Raw genomic sequence first — 25,614 nt, forward strand, 5'->3', positions numbered from 1 at the left:
TATCACCTTCCAACTTGCACCCCATTACCTTATTCTTGCTTCTTCCTCCTTCCTTTCTGGTCCTGATGAAGGGAATCTGCCTGAATGTCAACTGTTTATTCATTTCCATAGATGCTGCCTGACCGGCTGTGTTCTTCCAGCATTTTGCATGTGTTGCTCTGGACTTCCAGCATCTACAAAATCTCTTGTATTTATTTTTTTGCCAAGCCCCTTGCATGAAGATTTGGATTAAGAACAACAAATAAATCTGGTGCATGGCACTGAATATTCAGAATAATGGGATTGGTGCTAGCAGGATACTGAAGTTCCATGTATGATTATGCATCCTTCTGAAAGCAGAAGTCCAATAGATAAAGTTGAATATGATAAAGTTGAATGGGACAATCAGCTGCTGAAAGGCTGACTTAGCAGTTGAAAACATGTCTTGGGTTTGGCAACCTTCATTGGTGATAGACAAAGAAATAAGCAATTCGTACTGAAGCTCATGACCTTCAGCTGATGATAGCTGGTTTGCCTTTGCTATAATTCTGAAGATGATGGCAAAGTTCTTGTCAAACTCATGGCACCACTCAGAATTGGCTTTTTACCTCATGTCTAAGCTTTAGATTGGAGTACATAAATGTCAAGGGAAGGGAGAGTTGGTGCTGAGCAAATAAAAATGTTACAGCTGGGTGTATGTTCCTCAGTAGCTTGATTTGTAAATTTAAGTCCATTGTAATGAAGCTCTATGTACACTAGGCTCCTAGCAGATTAAAAAAAACAGGGATCCCTCATTATCAACCTTGACTATCATCTTTGTTTGCAAGTACAGCGGATTCCAGTTAATTGAGCCTCAGTTAATCGGGGTAGCTGTTTTATTTGGGACAACTCTTAAAGAGCAAAAACAAATTGATAAACTAGCTGGGATTCCTTTCATTTATTTAGAACAATGTGGTGCTTAATTGAGGCAGGAAACCATTGCCAAATGTTTTCTAATTAGTGTCAGTCGTATGCACATCGTGTTTCCTTTAGACACTACACTGCACTTAGAATAAAGTTTTTAAATAGTGTCAGTTGCATGTGTTTGTGTTCAAAAACCAGTGATATTCTCACTGATAGTTGGTGAGAAGTAAGCATTAAGACAATTCAGAACTGTTTTGCTGACTGTGGTTTCAAGCATTCAGACTTGGAAATGCCAGAAGCAGCTGGGAGTAAAAATGAAATGATTTCCCTACTTCAACAAGTTAGGAACTATGAAGAATTTGAAGGTATCGACAATCATCTTGAATGTTGCCTTTGTACCCCACCAAACACTCAGCTCTCACCTGTGGCTCCAAGTATTTGTTTGCATACTGTCACACTACGATACACCACTTCAACAGGCGGGCTAAACAGTGCTGGCAGGTCTCGTACCTGGTGAGATGGGGACACGCCTGTCCTAGCATGTGAAGTCAACTCCAGTGGTCTGGGCAGATGAGATCTGCAGTAAGATCCAACAGCTAGGAAGACAGTTCTTCAACCCAAGGTGGAGAGCGAAGGGTATGAAGAGGCACAGAAGAAGTCCTGGTCATCTACCGTAACCAAGGAGGCCCCTGTTGTGATGTCTACTTGTCCCACTGGACCCCGACTTTTGGGGTTGAGAATAGAACTGTCCCAGCCCAAAGACATTTTCCCACTTTAAAAATTCTCCCTCACAGGTTTCCTGTCATCATTGCATATGATGAACAACTACCAGTAGTATTGGTACTGTTCTAATTTATTCTGTATTTGATTTAAACACATAATTTGTTACTGAGTAAAATGACAGTTTGTCTTTTTCATACCTTTTAAACTATTTCCATGAAACTTCGGTAGCCACTTAATTGGGCCAAGATTCATTGATCCTGATGTGTCCCTTTTAACGTGAATCCACTGTACCTTGCAGTTGGTTGAACTCCCTTACTTAGACTATAACTGTTCTTTAAGCTATTTTTAAGAATGCATGACAATTGTTAGATATTTTTGATTTAATTTTGTAATTGAACTTAAACTGATTGTTATTTTTTGTTTCCCAGATTTAATAAGCTGGGTCTGGATAAAATAACTGCAGCTGAAGATCCTCATCCCTCCAATCAAGTTGAAGAGGTTCACATCTTCACTCCTGTGCAGTCATATCCCCTTAATGAAGGAAATATTGTGCATGCCGATGTTGGGACCGCTCACTCTGCAGCTGTGACAGGTGAAGAATGCCCTTTCAGAAACAACTTTTGCAGCTCACTGGTTGGGTTCTAGATGAAAACTTCACAGAGCAGAAGGCAACGTTTGGTCCATGCCATGGGTGCAGTTTCCAATCTCTGGTCGAAGAAACAGCTAATATGTTATAATTATTCACGGCACTGTTAAGGAACAGAGGGGATAAAAACAAGGATCACTGTTAGTGGCAAAATAAGACAGCACGATTGTTGGAGACATATATATGTGGATGTTTTCAGTAAAACTTTGATAATATGATATCCGACCATCTGGTTAACCAAGTAACGTCTTCCCACCTTCCTGTGAAACTCACTTGTCCCCACACTCCCCAAGATTCATCAGGGCCTCTGTTTGCCTAACACTTCCCTGGTCCTTGCCCTTCACCCTGAGACTCACAAGGTCCCCAGTTCCAATGCTTTCATGAAACTTACCTTGATCACTGGAGATCTTATTGTAATACCATGTAACATTTTAAAACTAATTCTCCTACACATGTTTAATTAATGGTAATGACATCCCATAGCCTGGAAAATCAACCTGGCATCAGAGTCCTCGGCATGCCTGATTATCGTAGTTATTCTTTATTATCACAAACCTACTAAGACTTTCTGTCACGTGCTTCAGTACTGAGGAGTTGTTAATATGCATCTCAGCAAGAATGATTTTTAGTGAAAGGAGAAACATTTGAAGGAATGAAAAATAAGTTTTCTAAGACCCTGTAGTATTGGATGCAACTGCCTATGCTTGCTACATACTGTATAAGGCATTATGCTATATGGGTTTTGTGACACTTACAGTACCTTGTAGTGGACTCTGGTTTCAAAGCACAAGATATAATTAAAGTTGTACATAAATGTTCACTTGATGAAATTACCTTTCAAATTTTGTACACATCATCTTTAATATCCAAGTTCATATTTTAACATTTACATTATTTACTGATGTTGCACAAGCACCTTTCCCCATTCCCTGTTCCCCAGCAGACTATTTGACTAGGCCAATTAATCCCTACACAAACTGTGACTAAATAAGTTCTCTATCTGACTCTCTAAGAATGTTCAATTCTAAATTCCTCCTGACTAGCTATGTTCCAGTTGAATCCAGTACAAATTGATCTAACTATTATGGTGAGCAAATCTCACAACTGTGGAACTCAATACTTAAGTCTTCATTTTGTTGTAGAATCTGATACTCAGCAGCTTGAAGGACTTTTTCCCCTTAATTTCAGATGTTAGTGCTGTAGGCTAATAAGCTGCTCCCTTGCTTCTGTTGACATGATTCTTCAATCAGATAGAGAGATCACTTCACCCTATCACTCACAGTACTTTCTTGTAAAGTGCTGACTCATCTGGCATGCAATTTTGGTTGGACAAGGAGAACATAGGAAGTGTTTGATACTCTAGTTGTATTTTAGACCAATAGAAGTTACTCTGTGTCATGTTCTCAGTGAGAAGAGCATAGCAAGTCTAAAGTACTTTCCAATAATGGACATTACTGTTGGGAATCCCTCACCCACTGCTCCGTGTACTCTAACAGGAATCACTCCTATTGAGTGTTCTAAAGTCAGTCATTCCCTTGAAATTCATTAGAAAAATAGCAATAGTTTCACCAAGCATTGCCTTTCCATCCATATTTTATCCTACCAACTCCTGTTTACCCATCGTTGACTAAAGTAATTCAAAGATCCTCACTGCCTTTTCATCCTTGCTTAAATTTTCTTCTGGTTTTGGCCCTTTAGTACCCTGTAATCCCCTTTAGTTTTTACAACACCCCTCCTCACACCTACCTGAGAGCTTTTGTATATTCTCCCTCCTTTCACCATGTTTGACTGAATATTCCACCGTCTAGGCCCCATATTCTTGGATTCCCTTCCTAAACTCCTGCTTCTCCTCCTTGAAGACTCTTCTTAAAACCCACATATATAGACTTGTCTAACACCCTCTACATTGCCTTGGCAAGTGCTTTTTACACCATGAATTAATCTTCATGTACGAAGGTCAGTTTAGCACTTGACCAACTGCAGTCATTAGTAAATTCTGGGAAGATCAGGGACATGGGAGGATGGCTTCTACTTCTTTTCTATGATGGCTGATCGTTATCTGCAGAACTTGCCATAGATGGAGCAGGAAGTGCTTAATGGGTCTGGTGGATAGGCATTTAGCATGGAAGGCACACTGCCCCTTCTGCCATTTACACTTGGCAGCCTCTGTTCCCATCAAGGTAATTTGAAGTCAATAGTCCCTGCCAGATGCTCCTTCACAATTTTAAGCAGTCACAGGACGTTGATTTCTAGGAAGTTGCATTTTCTCAATGAGACTGTGAGAACAACCTGAAATATTTTCCCTGTCTCCTGGAAGTCTCTTGTCCTAAAGGTGTCAGGCATACAGACTATGTGGCATGTCCATCAGAGCTTGTTGAATAGGGTCAGAGCTTGTACGCAGGAGATATTGGTTTGCTATCCTGCCAGTGAGTCTGGAGGAGTTAGCAATGTTTGTGTCATCCTTCCAGTGCTTTGAGGCAGTCCACATTCTGAAGCTTAGAGGAAGCAAGGATCATTGTTGCCTGACAGACCAGAAGATTAGTGATGTGTGTGCCTTGATCTTCAAACACTTTCCAGATGGTCCAAATCTGTGTTGGCTAATTGCAGACACTGGAGAATTGCATCCTAATATCTGCTGAGAAGTAGTTGCCAATATCTAGAAACTGAAACGTTGACTGTTTATTCATTTCCATAGATGCTGCCTGACCTGCTCAGTACCTCCAGCATTTTGTGTGTATTGGTCTGGATTTCCAGTATTTGCAATATCCCTTATGTCTAGAAACCGACCCACATTTTCCACGTCATATCATTGGTCTTTGAATAGTTTTATTTGTTACACGCCCATTGAAACGTATAGTGAAGTGTGTCATTTGTGTCAAACCACATTGATGAGAATTGTGCTGGGCAGCTCTACAAGTGTCGCAATGCTTCCGGCACCAATGTAGCATGCCTACAAATTACTTACCCTAATTTTGGAATGCAGGAGGGAACTCACATGGTCCTGGGAGAATGTACAAACTCCTTACAAGCAGGATCAGGAATGGAACCCCATTCAGTAATTGCTGGTACTGTAAAGTGATATGCTAACCGCTATGCTACTGTGTTGCCCCATATAGTGTATGACATATGTGATCTGTATTGCTGCATGGCAGTGTTCTAGAGTGGGGCAGATCAGAAAAGGATCCCTTTTATTCTCTCATACATCGTTGAATGAATTGGTGATACGTTGAACAAATGTGCAAGGATCATCTGCATACTCCAGCTTTATTAATACCAGCTAAACTAGTGGATACAATAGGCATCAGGGATTCACTTCTAGATATCCTTAACTCAAGGCAAATTTTGCTTTCTCTTCTCTTTTGTACTCATTTCCTCACAATTCAATTGTACACAATATTCACAGAAAAGAGTTATACAAAATAGATAAAAGCATTCCATCATTTGTCCAGTTAGAATTGATAAATTTCATACTATGCTTTATCTGAAGCACCCTTCTTGAGTTTTGTCTGAGAGAAAACAATCCATTTTCAGCTAGAAATTGATAACATCCTCTGTATTCACCAGCTCCCTGAGGTAGTCATTTCAGACGTTATCCCCTAAATTTGGACACTTTTCTTAAAAGAAGATCGCAAGGTTGTAATTCTAAGTCAACATTTCATATTGTGCAATATGTGGAGGAGCACAGTGAGATAGAATACTAATGACTTTTGGTGGTTTCGAACTGGAAACAGACTAGTAAATCTGCATTGTGATATCATCATTATACACAACGTTGTGTTTTGATTTAAAGGATTTTGTTTAAAAGGAAGTATAATAGTCTTGATGTAGTATTTAACATAATTGCTTTCCTCCACTGTAATCAACTCATAAATCCTAATGATATTTCACACTTGAATCTATTAACCAATGTATATTCTACATCTCTGTTCTACAGTATCCTTTTCTGAGGCAAAAATCAATACCACTTTAAATTTTGACACTGTACGACATGCTTCTCCTATAAGCCAAACCATCAAGTAATACTGTTAATTCTGCTGTTTAAATTGGTCGAGTATTGATCTCACTCTAGGCATTAGTTACAGAAGTGTAATTGACTTTAGAGATCTTGTACTAGGTAAACCAGAGTTCCTCTTCCTTATTCCTGCCTGCGTTTTTTATTAGAAATTATTCATGTGTGGACATTAATGTATCCAGTAAAGCTGGTGGTGCATCTCACTGGCATTCCCTACTTTGATTGAATAATAGTCATTTATGTGACAGTTTGGAAAACTGCTTCCATCATACTAAGAATAAATCAGGCACTTGATAGAGGAGAAAAAGATCAAGTGGGTGGAAGGATGAATACTTCTTAAAAACAATGCATATAATATGATTTTGATTTAAAAATTATATTTTGCAATGACAGCAGAGAGGTTCTTTTATTTTTCTTGAAAACGTTCCTCTTATTGTAACCGTAACTTATTACTGGAAGGATTTCAGAGGCTTATGTACTTTGGAGATTGCTACAAGGGGGCTTGCAATGGTCTGCCACAGGGAAAGCTGCTGCCAGGCTCCTCCTCAGTTGTCTCCTTCAAGTGGATTAGGAGCTGCTTCCCAATTGTCCTCTGGATTCCATTCATCTAGAATAGTGGTCACCAACCCTTTTAAGCCCAAGATCCCCTACCTCAGTCTTAGTGAAAGGCAAGATCGACCCCAAATCGATTAGTTATACACATGCGCACCGGGGCAAAAAAGACTGGAAGTAAAATCCCGCAACCCAGAAGTAGAAATAATGCATGTACACCAGGGGTACCCACCCTTTTTTGCACTGCGGACTGGTTTAATATTGACAATATTCTTGCGGACTGGCCGACGGTGGGGGGGGGGGGGTTGTTAATCACGACGGGAATACAGCGATACTCGAAGCAGGTTCCTTATGTCCAGTCTATTCCGCAATTTAGTTTTCATGGCTCTCGGCACTTAGCTTCTGTCCCGCTTGCTGACGTTTTTTCCGCTCACAAAACTCAACGGGTTTGGCTTTAAGTGCAGGGTGCTTGGACTCAAGGTACCGAAGCAGTTTTGAAGGCTTCATTGCCTAATTAGACAGCCTCCGGGCCCGAACTCCAGCCTCCCGCCCTCCCGTCCGCCTGTCGCCTTGGCCAGGTGCAGCTGGTCGTAGGTCGGGTGAGAGGATAAGGTCAGGGCTGAAGGTCCCCGTGCTGGGGCTGCAGCGGTCGCAGTCCAGAGAGAGCGACCGACCGAGCGAGAAGTGATCTATCGGCTGACAAAAGTTTGTTTCAGTAGATCGCAGCGCGTAGCTGCTGTGCTACTTATGAAACCCTGAGCCCGAATTAGGTCGTCTGCGAATATTTTAGCACTGGGTTCCCCATGAACGTTCGGTGTGCTGAACAGGTTCAGAAGTGGTGCCCGTCTGTCCGCGCTCCAGGCCAGTAGCAACGGCACTTCTCGCTGGCTGGTTACCCAAGGCCAACCAGTGATCCCTGGTGCCAGGGTATCACTGCGTTTAGGCGGCTGATGACCTCGCATGGGTTCAAGTTCAACAGTGGGCATGACAGGGAATGAGGAAAGGTGCAGCTGACTCATATCGTTTCCTCGTGGCCCGGTGGTTGGGGACCACTGAAATACACTGTGTAGTACGGAGGAGCTACACGCATGCGCACTGGGCAGAAAGAACGGAACTAAAACCCCGCAACCCGGAAGCAATCTCTCAACAGTATTTGTGTATCTATTTTTCTTTTTTTTTTGGGAAGTACTGGGAAAGTCTCAAAGATCGACCAGTTGATCGCGATCGACGGGTTGGCGACCACTAATCTAGAAGCATAGAGGACAGATTCTTCACCATACAACTTTAATGGAAATGGAAGGATTAGCATCAATCATGTACATTGCCTTTTTGAACCTTGCTGAAGCCCTTCATTTGGAAGAGATACTAGAGCATCCTCCTCAAATTAGACTCCCAAAGAAATACATTTCTTTCTCATTTCTTGTAGGAATGCTATGTTGAAACTTGAAACATGCCAGCATTTATAGACTACCCCAGCATACCCTTGGATTGTTTGATCATTGACGCAAATGACACATTTTACTATACGATTCATTGAAACGTGCAGGAGATTGGACTTTAGACAGAGGTCCTCTATCTACTTGTCCTTTGCATACTACATCGCCCTCCAACAGTAAAGGTTCACAGTGAGTACCTGGAAGATGTGGATCTCTTTGCATATCTCAGGAAGAACATTCCCTCTAACTTTTTTAACAGCTGTGCGGATCAACCATTGCTCTGAGCAGGAAATTTTTACTCGGCCTGAAAACTGTGTGGTACTTTAATAAACCATTATATAAACGCAAGTTCTGGCTGCACAGCAACAAAGGCTATGCGTCGTGGAGCATTTCAGTTTCTGCATGGCTGCACAGCTTAGAAGGAACAGTGCCGATGAACCATCTCTCAACAATCTCAACGAAACACATTGATGATGACATTCAGCATTATCTTGAGTGTCGCTTTGGCCAACTGAGGAACAAGGTGATTACAGTTCAAAACTTTAAGCCTAACACAAAAATCATGCTTTACTGTGCAACAGATCACTATTTCTCTGTGTCCTTTTTAATATCCAAATAAGGAACAGGAGTAGGTTACTTGGCTCCTCTTGTCTGCTCTTTAAAAAGATCTGATTGTAATTTAGCTTTGTTCTCTCATCTATTCAGTTTACTGTCACTAGAGGAGATTACAAGGTGGAGAGAGGAAAACATTCTCTAAACCTCATGGAACAAAATGCAACGTCCTTGCAGACTCCTGAGAATCACTGGTCCACAGCCACTAAAAGTGGAGAAGGAGTATTCAGAATGGTATTAAGAACCTCAAGTCCAGATAATGGGAATATGTAGAAGTCCAGGATAATTGCCTGATGGAACACACCAACTCACAAATTTTCTATTACCTGCCCAGTAAGGCATGTCCTTCAAAGTCCAAAGTAAATTGATAATCAAAGTACCATATACAGCCCTGAGGTTCGTTTTCTTGTTGGTATAAAACGTAAATCCAAGAAGCTCAATCGAATCAATGAAAGACTGCACCCAACAAAGATGGACAAACAACCACTGTGCAAATATAGAAGAGAAAAATAATAATAATAAATAAATAAGCAACAAATATCAAGAACATGAGACGAAGTGTCCTTGAAAGTGAGTCTATAGATTGTGAGAATGGTTCAGTGATGGGGCGAGTGACATTGAGTGAAGTTATTCCCTGTGGTTCAAGAGCATGATGGTTGAGGGATAAGATCTGTTCCTGAACCTGGTGGTGTGGGTCCTGAGGCTCCTGTAACTTCTTCCTGATGTCAGCAGCAAGAAGGAATGATGGCCTTGGGTGGTGGGGGTCTTTGATGGATGCTTCTTTCCTGCAGTAGCACTCTGTGTAGATGTGCTTAATGGTGGACTGGGCTGTATCCACTACTATTTGTAGGATTTTCTGTTCAAGGGCATTGATGTTTCCATACCAGGCCTTAATGCAACCAGTCAATATACTCTCTATCACACACCTATAGAAATTCGTCAAGGTTTTGGGTGTCATGCCGTGCTTTCTTCATATTTGCACTTAAGTGCTGGGCCCAGGACAGATCGTCTGAAATAATAGCACCAAAGTTGCTGTCCCTCTCCGCCTCTTATCTCCAAATGAGGACTTCCTCATGGACCTCTGGTTTCCTCCTCCTGAAGTCAATAATCAGCTCCTTGGTCTTGCTGACATTGAATGAGAGATTGTTCTTGTAGCACCACTCAACCAGGATTTCAGTCTCTCTCCTATATGCTGATTCGTCACTGCCTTTGATTGGGGCAACGACCATGGTATCTTCAGCAAACTTAAATATGGCATTGGAGCTTTACTTTGCCTTACAGTCCTAAGTGTAAAGCAAGTACTGCAGGGGATTAAGCACACAGCCATGTGGTGTACCTGTGCTGATGGACATTGTGGAGATGTTGTTGCCAATCCGAACTGACTGAGGTCTTCAAGTGAGGAAATTGAGGATCCAATTATACAAGGAGGTATTGAGGCCAAGGTCTTGAAGCTTATTGATTAGATTTGAGGGGATGATAGTATTGAGTGCCAATGTGTAGTTGGTAAAGAGCATCCTGAGCATCTTTGTTGTCCAGATGTTTCAGGGTTAAATGAAGTGGCATCTGCTATGGACCTGTTGTGCTAGTACAAAAATTGGAGTGGATCCAAGTCACTTCTCAGGCAGGAGTTGGTATGTTTCATCATCAACCTCTCAAAGCACTTCATCACAATGGATGTAAATGCTACTGGATGATAGTCATTGATTACCATGTTTGAAGCCTGCTTGAAGCAGGTGGGTACTTCAGACTGCTGAAGCAAGAGCTTAAAGATATCAGTGAACACTCCAGCCAGTTAATCAGCACATGTCTTTAGTACTAGGCCATATTACCCATCATGCTGGAGGCTTTTTGTGGGTTCACCCTCCTGAAGGGTGCTGTCACGTTGGCCTCAGAGACTGAAAGCACAGGGTCATCAGAGGCTGTGGAAGTTTGTGATGGATCCTCCATGTACTGGTGGTCAAAGCGAGCATAGAAGGTATTGAGCTTATCTGGGAGTGAACCTCTGTTGTCACTTATATTGCTTGGTTTCATTTTATAAGAGGTAATAGCATCCAAGTGCTGCCACAGCTTCCAAGTGTCCATTAGTGATTCAGGTTTGGTCTGGAACTATCACTTCGCACATGAGATCGTACCTGGACCTCTTGTAATTATTTAGTTGCTAGACCTAAATCCCACCGATCTAGCCCTCAGTAGATTGGGTCTTATGATTCATCCAGGGCTTCTGGTTGGGGAAAACTCTGAATGATTTTGTGGGGCTCATCTATGGTTGTTTTATAAAGTCCGTGATTCATTAAGATTCTTTGATGAGTCCTTGTCACTCGATGTCCACCCACATTGATGCAATCTTGTAGCCATTCCTCTGCCTCCTGTGACCACCTCTTTGTTGTCTTTATCTCTGGAGCCTTGCTCTTTAGTCTCTGCCTTTATACAGGTAGGAGAAGGACAGCCAAGGATCAGATTTCCTAAAATGTGGTCTAGGCATGGAATGGGAGACGTTCCTTATTGTAGTATAACAGTGGTTGAGTGTGTTGGGGCCCATAATACTGCAGGTTATATGCTGATGATAATTAGGCAGAGGTTTTTTCAAACAAGACTGATTTGAAATGCGTTTGGGTGGGCTGTTTCTGGTTTGGTGACGGCAGCATTCAATATCTCAAGTGCCTGATTAACATCCGCTTTTAGCGGTATGTAAACTGTGGTCAGGTTCACAGAGGAGAGCTGTCCTGGGTAAGTAGAATGGTCGGCACTTAATTGTTATATATTCCAAGTTGGGGGAACAAAACTGCGACAAATCTGCCATATTTGAGTACCACAAAGACTTTATCTTGAAACATAGTCCCTCACCTTTTGCCTTCTCTGAGTCAATAGTTCGATCCATCCTGTGTATCAAGATATCCTTGGGTCTTGCCAACGTATCCAGTGTGTCCAGAGTGAGCCATGTCTCCATGAAATACAGCAACCTTGCCCTTGGGTCCTCAATCTTGTTCTCCAGTGACTGTACATTTGCTAACAAGTTGCTGGGTAGAGGAACTTTCATTGCTTGGCGTATCTGGCTTGGAGTCCTCCTCTTCTCCTTCACGTCCAGCCGTAACAATGTACTGTGCCTTCGTCTGCTTAAAGGTGCCGTAGCTGCATGCCTGAGAGTTCAGAAAATCACCAAACCACTAGCTCATTAAGACAGTTGAAAAGTACATTGCTTTGAGGGAAGTTACAGGCTGCAGATAGCAGTGTGAATAATTTGGAAAAAGTACATTTAAAAGTTTTGTCAGCAGCCTGCAACACATTGCCATGGTTCACCAGTGCCATTTTGAAGAAAAAATATCCTTGTCCTCTCTTTGAAAGGGTTAGTGGTTTCCCATCATCCACATCTGTTGCCTCGCAATCTATTGAACTGGAATACAGATTATTGCTGATCCTGACAAACTGCTTAAGAAGAAATACCATTTACTGAACTACAGTGTTCTGAGAAAATATACTTTCTCTTCTATCCCATGGCATTCTTTTAAATCTTAGTTTTTGGGGTCAATATGCTTAGTTGCAGATTTTAAGTGACCATGTTGTGTTGTGCAACCAATTAGATGTAACAGCAACAACCATTCATCAGGATTTCATTATCTGTAATTACCCAGCTCTGTCTATTACACTGTCTGATGACAAATTCTGTTTTCACAATTAAAAAATGTTAAGGATAATATTTGTAATATATCATAAACAGTTAACAAATGCACCAATGCCATAAAGTCTGCAGGATTTTAATTGATATTCCCACAAAGCCAATATCCTGATCTCTAGCAATTAACCTTTGAATGAGTACACATCCATATTTATTTAACAATTACATTTTGCAACCTTAAAACCAGACAGTTGTTTTTTAAAGTGTAGGAATGATGCACTGCATTTTTCACAGAGCCACCTTCTTCTGATTTGCCCTGACTGGAGACGCAGGAGATTCATTACATTAAAAACAGCATGGCCAGTTGCTCAGACGATGTAGTTTGTCAAAAAAGGAGAGCCTGTAATATGAGAGTGCCGAGGTAAAACACTGTAGACACTGGAAATATGAAGATACAGAGAGAAAGTGCTGGAAATGTAATTCAGGACAGGCAGTATTTCCTAACTTAAAATGTTAGCCTAGGGGATATGCTGCAATACTCACAACCTAGAGACCAGGAGTTAAAATTGACTTTTAGTTGAAAATAAATTAAACTTGTGGGTAGTGATCATTAAATTGGCCATGAAAGCAGATGAATTGATGCAATTACTCACCTAGCATGCTAAGAAAGAGGTTGCCAGGGCATTGGCAACTGGAGGTGGGCAGAAAGAAATGATGTATGTGTCAGCTTCTCACTTGCACAGGAAATTGGTAAGTACCTTTTATTATCCAAATTCCTTGATTAAACAATTACATTTTCATTCAGCTCCACTTCTGTCTTCTGTGCCAGTGGATGTTGTCACAACCACTTGTATAAGAATCAAACCAATTTGTCCTGTACTGACCTTGGTGAATGTTTCTAGAATGTTGTAATTAAAAATGAAAGTGTTCCATTAATGTAATACATTTCAGGTCTTTTCATTTGTTGTTTTGGACAACACAATGATGACTGCAGTAATGTCGAAAACAGATTTCCAATGCAGCACTTGTCTGTTCATCATCAAAAGGATAATGACCAGTTCATTTTTTTTTTAGCTACGTTGGTTTTGGAATCACTGTTAATTATAACACCAGAGTGACCTTCATGCTGTTCTTGAGAGTATTTTCATTGCATCTTATATATCCGGCTAAGAGGGTCTCACTCTAAAGATGGCTTATTTGATGGTGCAGCACTTGTTCAGTACTGCGTCAGTTTAGATTTCATGCTTGACTCCTTTGAGTGGAACTTGAACCCATGGCTTTCTGACTCAGATATGAGAGTGCAGAGTGCAGTCATTCAGCTGTGACTAATTACATGCACTGCAGCATTTTTCCTTGCAAGTTGAATGAATATATATATGTATCTGTGTGTGTGTATATGTATTAGAGGTAGCATTAAGACAAAGTTCCTTTCCTCAAGAAGTAAGGCTGATCAACACCTCTACCCACAACCCCACCACCACTACTTTATTATTTCTTGTCAGAGTCACCTTATGTACAGACACTCCTATGCCTAGTGTTACTTTATGTGCATACAATCAACCTACATATATAAGCTATCTTACATATTTATATTTATTTTGGGGTTTTTTATGCTGCATTGGATCCGGAGTAACAATTATTTTGCTCTCATTTATACTTGTGTATTAGAAATAACATTAAACAATCCTGAGTCTTGATTTTAGTCTAAAACTAATGAGCAAATTCCATCTGTAAACTTCTTTGGCCAAACAACAATTCAGTTCAGTCTTTGATTATATTTGTGTAGCAGCTTGCATGTTTAAACATAAATTATTTTATGTAAATCTAAATAGCAATTCATTACCTTCCACAAGGTCATGTTATTCTTCAACTGAGAACCAGAACTTATACCAATGTTGCTTCTGAAATATTTGTAAAGAGGTGTGCAAATACATCGCTTGTTTGTATCTTTCAGGTTTCGAGTGCTTCAATTCTGTTTGGTGCCAATTCACCCCTCCAAATTCTCCTCTTGTTCATTTTACCTCAACAGAAACCTTGCTTTGGATGGTTAATTCTGATATCAAATCTATATCTTGAGAATCTTCTCTGCTGCTTTGCTGCTGGCACTCAATGAGCAACTCAACCTTCTGTCCGAGGAATCTAAAACTATCTTCTGTTTTATTTTTAATTTCAGAAACTGGGGAATGTTATGCATTTGGCAGTAACCAACATGGACAACTGGGCACCAGCACCCGTCGCAATAATCGTTTGCCGTACTTGGTCTCTGATCTGTGTGGGGTAAAGGTTACCATGGTAGCTTGTGGAGATGCTTTCACAGTAGCAATTGGAGCAGGTACATCAGAACAAGGAAACAAGACACATTTATCAAAACCCTGAAATTTGATGAAATACATATCTAATAATTTTGATTAAATGAATATTTAGTGAAATGAACAGTTAATCACACTCCTGGAATTCTCTGTCATTATGTTGTGATTGGACACCAAACACCTGCTCACAAAATTACACTAATCTTGATAAATCTATTTCTTTAATTACTTGAAAGTAGCCTTGGAATTTTTGCATGGCTCACTGGACTTTATAAACCATTTATTAGTCAAACTTCAATTCCTAATATTATGATTGAGTTGAATGTGATAATGCTTTTATTTGCAGAAATCCATAAAATATTACACCTTTTACTTAGCTACCAGCAGTTAAAGAAAACACTAGTAAAACCCACATAATCTTGGTCTGAAGTTATAACCATTGCATTAATATTGACTTCCTAGCTGTAGTTATTATTTTATAATTCTATTATAGGAAAGATGAATTTTCATTGCTTTGGAACTTCCTGTTACTGACCATTTCTCCACAGCATGTTACTCTTTATTGAAACACACAGGGAAGCTGAAAATGCTGGAAGAAAAGATCATTTAAATTGAGAGATACCTACAAATTATTAAAAGAAAAATTGTTGTTTCTTGCCTAGAACATAGAACTTCTCTAGCCGGTGGAAAGTCCATTAAAATTTACAGTGCTGTGAAGTTCTTAAAATTGATCACAGTAACTGATTATGTTTGTCATGACACAACTTCCAAAAGAACATACAATTTCTACTTTACCGGAGAGAATAAACTTCAACTTGCATGTGATACGTGCCCCCGCTCCTAAGTTCCTGAGAACCCACAAACACCATATTCCTTCAGATAAATTCAGTGGTTAGACCATAAGACCATAAGTCGTAAGAGCAGATTTAGACCATTGGGCTTTGCCATTCAATTATGGCTGTTTTATTATCCCTCTGAACCCCATTACGCAACATCCTATCCAGGATTGTTTTTCCCTTGTGGGTTCAACCAGAAGTTGCTCTAAAAGACATCTTGTAGGCATTCTATTAATTCCTTCTCTTGGGATCAAGCACCGACTTGATTTTTCCGATCTATCTGCATATTAAAATCCCTCAATGACCATTCATAATATTGCCCTTTTCACATGCCTTTTCTATCTCCCTTTGTAATCTGTACCTCATATCCTGGCTTGGTGAGGAATGTCCACAGGAGTTGGTATTAAATATTCCCAGGATGTCAGTTGTAATTGCAGCTTTATCCCTTATATTCTTGGATGGCTTCCTGCCATTGGTTACAATCTTGCAGTTGCTGCATGAAAGCCTGTTGCCTCTCATGCCATGATTGTGTCTTTTGCTGCAGAATCGTATTATTGACCCTTGATGACTTTCTAGGCTGGGGACTACTTGTAATTTTTAGAACAATTCCAGCTGTATGTCTGCCTGAATGGATGTAGACAGTTTCTAAATGCGCCTGCTAGTTTGTGAGTAACTTAGAGTGAGAGGGAAAAGATCCACTTCAAAATAGAAAGTTATGGAAAAACTCAACACATTAGACCGCATCTGTGGAAAGAGAGACAGATGATGTTTTGGTCCATGACCCTTCGTTAGAAGTGGAAAGAACCTGCTTTTGTGGTTGACACAGGAACCCATGATGTAGGACAAAGGACCTTATTGAGAAGGATAGCGGTAAGCTAGGGTCTAAATTAAAAAAGCAGAACTATAAAGATGGTAATGTCTGGACCTGATTGGCATAGGTCAAGTAGTTCAAAGTTCAAAATAAATTTATTATCAAAGTACATGTATATCATCATATACAATCCTGAAATTCATTTTCTTGTGGGCATACTCAATAAATTCATAATAGAATAATAAACATAATAGAATCAGTGAAAGGCTGCATGAACTTGGGTGTTCAACCAGTGTGCAAAAGACAACAAAAAGAAAGAAATTTAATAATAAATCAATAAGCAGTAATCAAGGATCAGACAAGCAATAAGTCAGCTAGGATCAGAGAATTGGGTGAGTAGCTCAACAATTGATGGGGGAAGAAATGGATTCACACTTGAGACATTGGTGTAAGTATTGGAGAAGAATAATGAGCTTCACTTGACTCGTAGGGCCATGAAGAGTTACAACATGGACACATGACCTTGGACCATCGATCACCCATTTATGTTAACCCACAAAGAGCAGCAACCAGTGTCCCAGTTAATCAAATAATTGGGCCTTTAAGCCAAATCTTGTGGAGGAAAAGAAAAGGGTGGGTTTGAGCAAGGGGGAAATTTAAAAGTTTATGAGAGAGTGAAGTGATAGTACAATGCAGGAACAGAAATAATGATAACCAATCTGTCAGGAAGGCACAAACATAGCAGCATTCCTCTAATTAGAGTCAACGTAGGGAAAAATGATAAAAAGACAAAACTGAAGGCACTTTTCTGAGTGCACATATGGACCATAATAATGTGGTTGAATTAATGACAGAAAAGGAAATGGATATGAACCAGTAGCCAAGACAGATATGGTTGAAAGGTGACTACGGTAGTGAATTAAATAATCCAAAATGGTATTAGAGTATCTACATTGCTTTTAGAATATCAACATTATTACATGACAGTGGTAGACTGAGAAACAACGCTGAAAGATATGACGTTAAACCAGAAATGGCGAACATTTAACAAATTAATGCATAGTTTACATTGCATGTACATTCCTTTAAGGCAAAAATAAAGATCAACAGCAGCACTGGTTGTGGCCATCTAGAGTATTAGATCAAAGGAAGAAGCTTATAATGTCTTTAAAAAGGCTGAGAATTGTGGAAAATATCACAATTCAGCAAAGAAGCACCAATTCATTAATGAAGAAAGAGAAAATAGCATACAAAAGCAGGCACAGTTATGCCAGAATCTAGGGAATTTGGAATTACATTCCTTGACTTCTCTAGTGCCTTTAACACCATCCAGCCCAAGATCTTAAGGCACAAACTAACGGAGATGGGAGTAGACTCTCACATGGTGGATTGGATAGTGGACTACTTGACAGATAGACCTCAGTATGTGCGGTTGGGAGACTGTAGGTCTGACACGGTGGTCAGCAGCACAGGGGCGCCGCAGGGAACCGTACTCTCTCCGGTCCTGTTCACCCTGTACACATCAGACTTCCAATATAACTCAGAGTCCTGCAATGTGCAGAAGTTCGCTGATGACACGGCCATAGTGGGGTGTGTCAGGAATGGACAGGAGGAGGAGTATAGGAAACTGATACAGGACTTTGTGATATGGTGCAACTCAAACTACCTGCGTCTCAATATCACCAAGACCAAGGAGATGGTGGTGGACTTTAGGAGATCTAGGCCTCATATGGAGCCAGTGATCATTAATGGAGAATGTGTGGAGCAGGTTAAGACCTACAAGTATCTGGGAGTACAGTTAGACGAGAAGCTTGACTGGACTGCCAACACAGATGCCTTGTGCAGGAAGGCACAGAGTCGACTGTACTTCCTAAGAAGGTTGGCGTCATTCAATGTCTGTAGTGAGATGCTGAAGATGTTCTATAGGTCAGTTGTGGAGAGCGCCCTCTTCTTTGTGGTGGCGTGTTGGGGAGGAAGCATTAAGAAGAGGGACGCCTCACGTCTTAATAAGCTGGTAAGGAAGGCGGGCTCTGTCGTGGGCAAAGTACTGGAGAGTTTAACATCGGTAGCTGAGCGAAGGGCGCTGAGTAGGCTACGGTCAATTATGGATAACTCTGAACATCCTCTACATAGCACCATCCAGAGACAGAGAAGCAGTTTCAGTGACAGGTTACTATCGATGCAATGCTCCTCAGACAGGATGAAGAGGTCAATACTCCCCAATGCCATTAGGCTTTACAATTCTACCGCCAGGACTTAAGAACTTTTTAAAAGCTATTATTAATGCTTTTTGAGACGGTGATTTAGATGCATATCATATTTTTTTTTACTGAGTTAAGTATTGTATGTAATTAGTTTTGCTACAACAAGTGTATGGGACATTGGAAAAAAGTTGAATTTCCCCATGGGGATGAATAAAGTATCTATCTATCTATCTATCTATCTAACCTGACCTACAAGTATCTGGGAGTACAGTTAGACGAGAAGCTTGACTGGACTGCCAACACAGATGCCTTGTGCAGGAAGGCACAGAGTCGAATGTACTTCCTAAGAAGGTTGGCGTCATTCAATGTCTGTAGTGAGATGCTGAAGATGTTCTATAGGTCAGTTGTGGAGAGCGCCCTCTTCTTTGTGGTGGCGTGTTGGGGAGGAAGCATTAAGAAGAGGGACGCCTCACGTCTTAATAAGCTGGTAAGGAAGGCGGGCTCTGTCGTGGGCAAAGTACTGGAGAGTTTAACATCGGTAGCTGAGTAGGCTACGGTCAATTATGGATAACTCTGAACATCCTCTACATAGCACCATCCAGAGACAGAGAAGCAGTTTCAGTGACAGGTTACTATCGATGCAATGCTCCTCAGACAGGATGAAGAGGTCAATACTCCCCAATGCCATTAGGCTTTACAATTCTACCGCCAGGACTTAAGGTTACTATCGATGCAATGCTCCTCAGACAGGATGAAGAGGTCAATACTCCCCAATGCCATTAGGCTTTACAATTCTACCGCCAGGACTTAAGAACTTTTTAAAAGCTATTATTAATGCTTTTTGAGATGGTGATTTAGATGCATATCATATTTTTTTTACTGAGTTAAGTATTGTATGTAATTAGTTTTGCTACAACAAGTGTATGGGACATTGGAAAAAAAGTTGAATTTCCCCATGGGGATGAATAAAGTATCTATCTATCTATCTATCTATCTAAATCATCAGAAATGTTTGCACTATCTCTGCAGCAATCTCTTTTAGAAACCTGAGGTGTAAGTCTTGAGTTCAAAGGACTTTTTCCATTTTTGCTCTTACTTAATACCAAATTCTTAGTGGATTTTTGGTCCCCATTATTTGGTGCATCACTGTGTCTTCTACCATGAAGTCAGGTGCAGTTTACTTGGCTATTACCTTTGTCATTTCCCAATTTCCTATTATCTTTTATCCTGTCTCTGCTGTTGAAGGGGTGATATTTAGTTTTACTACACATATCCTTTTTGTGCAAGCTCTTCTATTATTTAAAATACTTGCATATTTGATCTCTCTCTACTAAAATTTTTGGTCATCCTTTGCTGTTTCTAGAACTTGTCCAACTCAAGCTTGTGACTTTTTGTAATGTTCCAAGTCCCTTTCAATCTGATTTTTTTCTAAACTAGCCATGGATGGATGAGTTTTCTCTGGAGTTTGTATTTTTTGGTCGATATTTAAATAGTTAACATTACTTACCTATTGGCAAATATTTTAATGTAATTTTTCAGTCATCTTCAATCTACTGATACCCACATAAATGGTCCTTAGTTCAGAACTTTGACTTTTCAGCTTTTCAACTTAAAATATGCCATTCTTAATTTCAATGTAATATTCTGGTATAGTGATCATCCTTGGGGAGACTTGTAGGTGGATTGCTTATTAACTCTTTTATACAAAATAAACTCAAAGTAAGCCTATTGCCTCACTAGTTAGTTCCACAACTGTAGGGAGCCAATTGATTCTCCTTTCATTTTATCAGAAGGTGAAGTGTATACATGGGGAAAGGGAGCCAGAGGACGTCTCGGAAGAAAAGAAGATGACACTGGAATACCCAAGCAAGTACATTTGGATGAAACAAACCCGTACTTTATTACTTCTGTTGCATGCTGTCATGGAAACACATTACTGGCAATAAAACGTAAGTAACTCCTTTGTTCAAATTTTAATCTTTCACATTGGTACATTTCTCAGTTAAGTGTTTATTTAAACATTGTATTAGTAATCTACAAGCAGGTTTATCACATAATTTATTCTAAGGTGTTCTTGAATTTGGCTGTTTGAAGTATGTAAGACCTTGGCCTTTTAGGAGATGAGGTTTATCTCAAAAACAACTCCATTGTGTTTGTATTGAGAGCAAGATGTGATGTTCTAGTCTATTGTTTGATTTTGATTGCAGCATTTACAGAAGGTTTGATTTTCTACAGAAGCATTAAGTGAGTACATTTCCCTTCTGCTGGAAAAAAAGTACAGTTGATGTTTAGGGCTGAGACCCTTCTTGGCACGAAACGTCGACTGTACTTTTTTCCATAGATGCTGCCTGGCCTGCTGAGTTCCTCCAGCATTTTGTTTGTGTTGCTTGGATCTCCAGCTTCTGCAGATTTTCACTTGTTTGTGTTTCCCTTTCCCTCTTCGGATCCTATTTAGAACATGCATAGCCCTAAGAGGCTGGTGAAATCCAAGGAGCTTTTTTGGATGTGATGTTAGTTCATGTTTTGGGCAGTGTTTTCAGTCCATCCTTTATTCCATTTATCATCATCACTGTTGAAAATAGTGTGGTGAGGGGAAAAGGTTTCTGGAACCTATGGAGATCTCAGTTGATGCTGATGATTCACAGATCATCATCATGTTCGTCCATCATCATCGAAAAAGACCTCGACACCATTAGTCATGATGATGGTGTCGAGACTAGTGCTTGATTTGGATTTAAGTGAAGGAGAGTTGCACGGCATCAGCCTTACTCTCTCTTTCCAATTCCAATCTGGATCCAGTGGCAAGACAAGAGTCGAGACGGCTGGAGATGGGACTAGGCGCAGTGGATGACCAGGACATCTTCTGTGTCTTGTGCTCTAAGTGTTCCACGATGCTTGCAGAAGCCGCCTTCTTGACCGTTGGACCTTCCATTGGTCTCGTCCGCTCAATCTGCCGGAGTCTGTCTTCACATGCTGGGATAGACAACTCCCTATCTCACCGAGGGTTTGAGACCCATTGGCTACCCTCACCTGGTTTAGCCGGCTTGTCGAAGTCGTTGCCCGGGGTGTGGCGGCTGTCACATGCAAACAGCCACGGGGAGCCATAGGTGAGAGCTGAGTGCCAGGTGGGGACCAAAGGTGGACAAACCACCTGAAAAGGACGCGACATGTTCCCCACCAGACGTGCTTCCCCTCCCTGACACCCCATACACACAACATCTCTGATGGAAACATCAGTAACTGACATCCATCAGGGCTTCACACCAGGAGCTATTGAGCTGCAGGTGACTTTAAGGTCCTGAGGTCTGTCTACAAGTTCATCTGCACATCAGTAAATTGTGTATGGTGGCTCACCAACCAAGCTGCTCTCTCTGATGACACAGTCTATAACACCTTCAAGTCAGCACATCTGATTATGTCTATGAGTTTGCAGCTTACATTAAATTTTGTTTTGTTCTTGGTCATAAACTTCTGCAGTTGGTTGTGACATGTCAAGAATGGCCCCTGAGACTTGGATCTATTTAGCATTGAAGGGTTATCATGAACCAAATAGGGCCAGAGCAAGATGCTCACAAATAAGATGTGCTGCTCAAGTTCATGCCTCCAAAGATGGTCAATTCACAACAGTGCAAGGTTTAAGAGTATGAATAATATAAAAAATGGAATATACAATATGTAAATGCATGCTGTTTTATTAGAGTTTAGTGGGAAATGTTGATATATAATAAACAGACTTATTCAAACGTCACAATGTTATATCTTACACTTGTAGCTTTGGGAGAGGAATCCATTCCAAGATGACCTGAAACATTTAAATTAAAAGTACTGTCTTTTCTCTCAAATGGAGGATGCCTAGTACCGAAGAAGGCCAGAAAAGTGACCAGCCAGAAGAAATGACGCATTAGTCTTTCAGCAGTATTGTGGATAATTTTGTGCATAAATATTGCAGAATGTCTAGTACTGTTGACATTTGGGAATAGACCTTAACAAAAAGTTCCCACATCTTCACATTCTGTTCTGATTATGAATGATTGTACTATAATTAAGCATAATTTCCTAATACTTTGACTACGTCTTGCTGAATGTTTCCTAATGAGACAGTTAAGACTATAAATGCCTTTGGTTCTTGTATTGTGCACTTTACCAATGATGCTCATGTGTTTTCAAGTGTTAGAAAACATTTCTGCAAATTGGTCCTCTTATAAATCCCGTTAGCATTAGCATGGAATCAAAAGGGAGTGCTAAATGCAACCAGATTTTTGGTGTTAGTCATGCTAGGTATTTAGTTTAGAAATGAGCTTAGTGACATGTAATATGGGACAAGTGAAAGTGGCTGCAAATTAAATCTTGTGCAGATATTTATAATGTGCTGCACTTTTATTAAGACATTTTCTAGGACTTAGTCCAACCTTTTATTTTAAGGGGTATGAAACTGAGTAGAAATTTCAATGGTTTTCAAAACTGCCACCAAAGTCACCGGTAAGTTACCTTGTTTAAATGATTCACATCAGCTTCATAGTTTCTGTCCAAAAAGTGTTAGAATAGAAAAATGGTTCTCACCAATTGTATTAAACACACATGCCCACAGTTCAATGTCTTGGACAATTTAGAGGACAGAACTTAATTGGATTTAAGTGGTTACAAGTTTAATTAAGGAGATCAAATCCCAAACTTACTGAGAGAATGTTGCTTCTCTTTTTGCTGGGGGTACAGCAAAACCAGACTGTGTTCACTTGTTTGTTTGCCTATTTTCTGCTTGTAAATTAATTAAAGACAGAGGACACCATTGGTATAGTTGCATGTAGTGACAATGTCAATTTTCTCATGTATGAGCACAGACAGTGAAGCTGTTAAGCCCTCTGCTATTGGAAGATATTAATACTTTAAGAGTCCTGATGAAGGGTGTCAATTCGAAACATCAACTGTTGATTCCCTCCATAGATGCTGCCTGACTTGCTGAATTTCTGCAGCATTCTGTGTATGTGCTCAAGAATTCCAGCATCTGTAAAATTTCTAGTCATGTCTTATCCACTGCCTGATATTATGTATTATCAATAACGACTGGAAGCATGAGTTTTTGTCCACTTTTTAGCTTGCATCTTCTATGATCCATAGCCCATAGATCTGTACCATGGGGGGGGGGGGGGGGGAATGCTTTACTGTACAGGCAACCCAGGTTCAATTCCTGCCACTGCCAGCAAGAATTTTGTATGTTCTCCCCATGACTGTGTGGGTTTCTTCTGGGTGCTGCGGTTTCCTCCCACTGTCCAAAGACATACTGGTTCGTAGGCTGATTGCTCATTGTATATTGTCCCGTGATTAGATTAGAATTAAATCAGATTGCTGGGTGGCATGGCTGGAAGGTCCAGAAGTGCCTATTCTACGCTGTATCTCAATAAATAAAAAATAAATAAATAGCCCATTAAAACATTGTCTTTATTAAATTAACCCTAGGAAAATTGTGGAGTTTTGCTTTAAGGATACAATGTATTCTGTATTTGCTAATGTGCCCTGGTGCCAAATTATCAGTGTGCACAACCTATTTAGTCGCTTTGCACAGGTAGCAGAATTATTATAAATCATCATATTTGCACCATTTAGTGACTCATATCCCCAATTAAAACTTAATGCATTGTATCTGTAACAGAAGGTTCAGCCAGGTTACCACATTCCAAATCGTGAATGTCAATGTACTGTAGCACAATTGCTTGTTAAAATTCTAATCTTGTTGTATTTTTCACAAAAGGCCTTTAGTGTACAAGAACATCAATCTATCTGAAGTCCATTTTAAGATGACAGGAAATTACATCTAGAATAATGGATGCCCATGAGTGAGTTACAAAACCATAATCCAATCGTTAGAAGTGATAAACATCTCTGTACACTTAGCTGTAGATTACTATTTTCTAATTCAGTCCCTGGTGTCTGCACTTTTTGCATAAAATACATATTGAGGATGAAATTTAAAGTGTTAAACGTTTCATTGTGCTGTGCTTCTGTAATCAATACCCATTTGCAGTTACATTCATAATTCATTTTGGATTCTGTGACACTACATGATGAGTCTGCTGTTTAGCTATGGAAGGTATACTTAACCATTTCAATGCTGGGAGGTAGCTCTTGGATGCTAGAATCCCAGTCAAGACTTACAGGTTGCTTTCATGTGGGACTATTATTTTGCTGTGATGTAACACAGTTTATGTGAAGTTATAAATTGTAGCTGAAAGCAAAACAATTCAGAGCACACCAGCATAGAAATTGGGCAAACATGAGAAAATCTGCAGATGCTAGAAATCTAAGCAACTCACTCAAAAACTGGAGGAAGTCAGCAGGCCAGGCAGCATCTATGGAAAAGGGTAAGTAGTCAACATTTCGGACCAAGACCCTTCATCAGGATGAATGTCCTAATGAAGGGTCTCTGTAGGAAATGTCGACTGTTTACTCTTTTCCATAGATGCTGCCTGGCCTGCTGAGCTCCTCCAGCATCTTGAGTGTGTTGCTTAGAAATTGGGCAACTCTGATGTCTTCTCTCAATGGAATCTCCTATGTAATTGAAAATATTGACAAATTCTACATAAACTGCTAGTGAAGATATTATTTACATTGTAGGGAATTGGCTGGTCTCCTGAAATTCGAGGCTGTATTGTGACATGAAGCATATTCCTCTGACTCATTTCATCCTCGCAAACTTCAATTTTTTTATTTCTCAGGAAGAAGGGGTACAGGATGTTGATGTAAGTTCAATAAGAATTTCTGTGCAAAACCAATGAAAAATTCATGTCCAGGTTTCTATTTGGCCTTTGGTGCATGCACATTATTGCTTTGTGGGGACATTTCTCACTTGTCCAAGTTGAGATAGCTTAGGCATAGTTGGGCAACTTGAAGACTCCATTGCAGTGGTGTTCCTAAAGCCTTGCTGCATCCCGACACAGACCACTGATGCCACAAGCTGGATGTGGTGGACTGACCAGGAAAATA

At 40.3% G+C, this 25,614-nt stretch overlaps 1 protein-coding gene across 3 annotated transcripts in view; it reads left to right on the forward strand.

Moving 5' to 3' along the window:
- Positions 1 to 24,965, forward strand: part of nek8 (NIMA-related kinase 8) — a 78,014-nt gene extending 53,049 nt beyond the window's left edge. For all 3 annotated transcript variants that reach the window (XM_073053372.1, XM_073053374.1, XM_073053373.1), the window contains 4 exons: positions 2,034 to 2,197; positions 14,650 to 14,808; positions 20,427 to 20,585; positions 22,409 to 24,965. In XM_073053372.1, coding sequence (XP_072909473.1) covers positions 2,034 to 2,197; positions 14,650 to 14,808; positions 20,427 to 20,585; positions 22,409 to 22,437 — 511 coding nt within the window. In that variant the 3' untranslated portion in view covers positions 22,438 to 24,965. The remainder of the gene's footprint in view (positions 1 to 2,033; positions 2,198 to 14,649; positions 14,809 to 20,426; positions 20,586 to 22,408) is intronic.
- The last annotated feature ends 649 nt before the right edge of the window (positions 24,966 to 25,614 follow it).

The sequence above is a fragment of the Hemitrygon akajei genome, chromosome 8, assembly GCF_048418815.1.
Source record: "Hemitrygon akajei chromosome 8, sHemAka1.3, whole genome shotgun sequence".
Lineage (NCBI taxonomy): Eukaryota > Metazoa > Chordata > Chondrichthyes > Myliobatiformes > Dasyatidae > Hemitrygon > Hemitrygon akajei.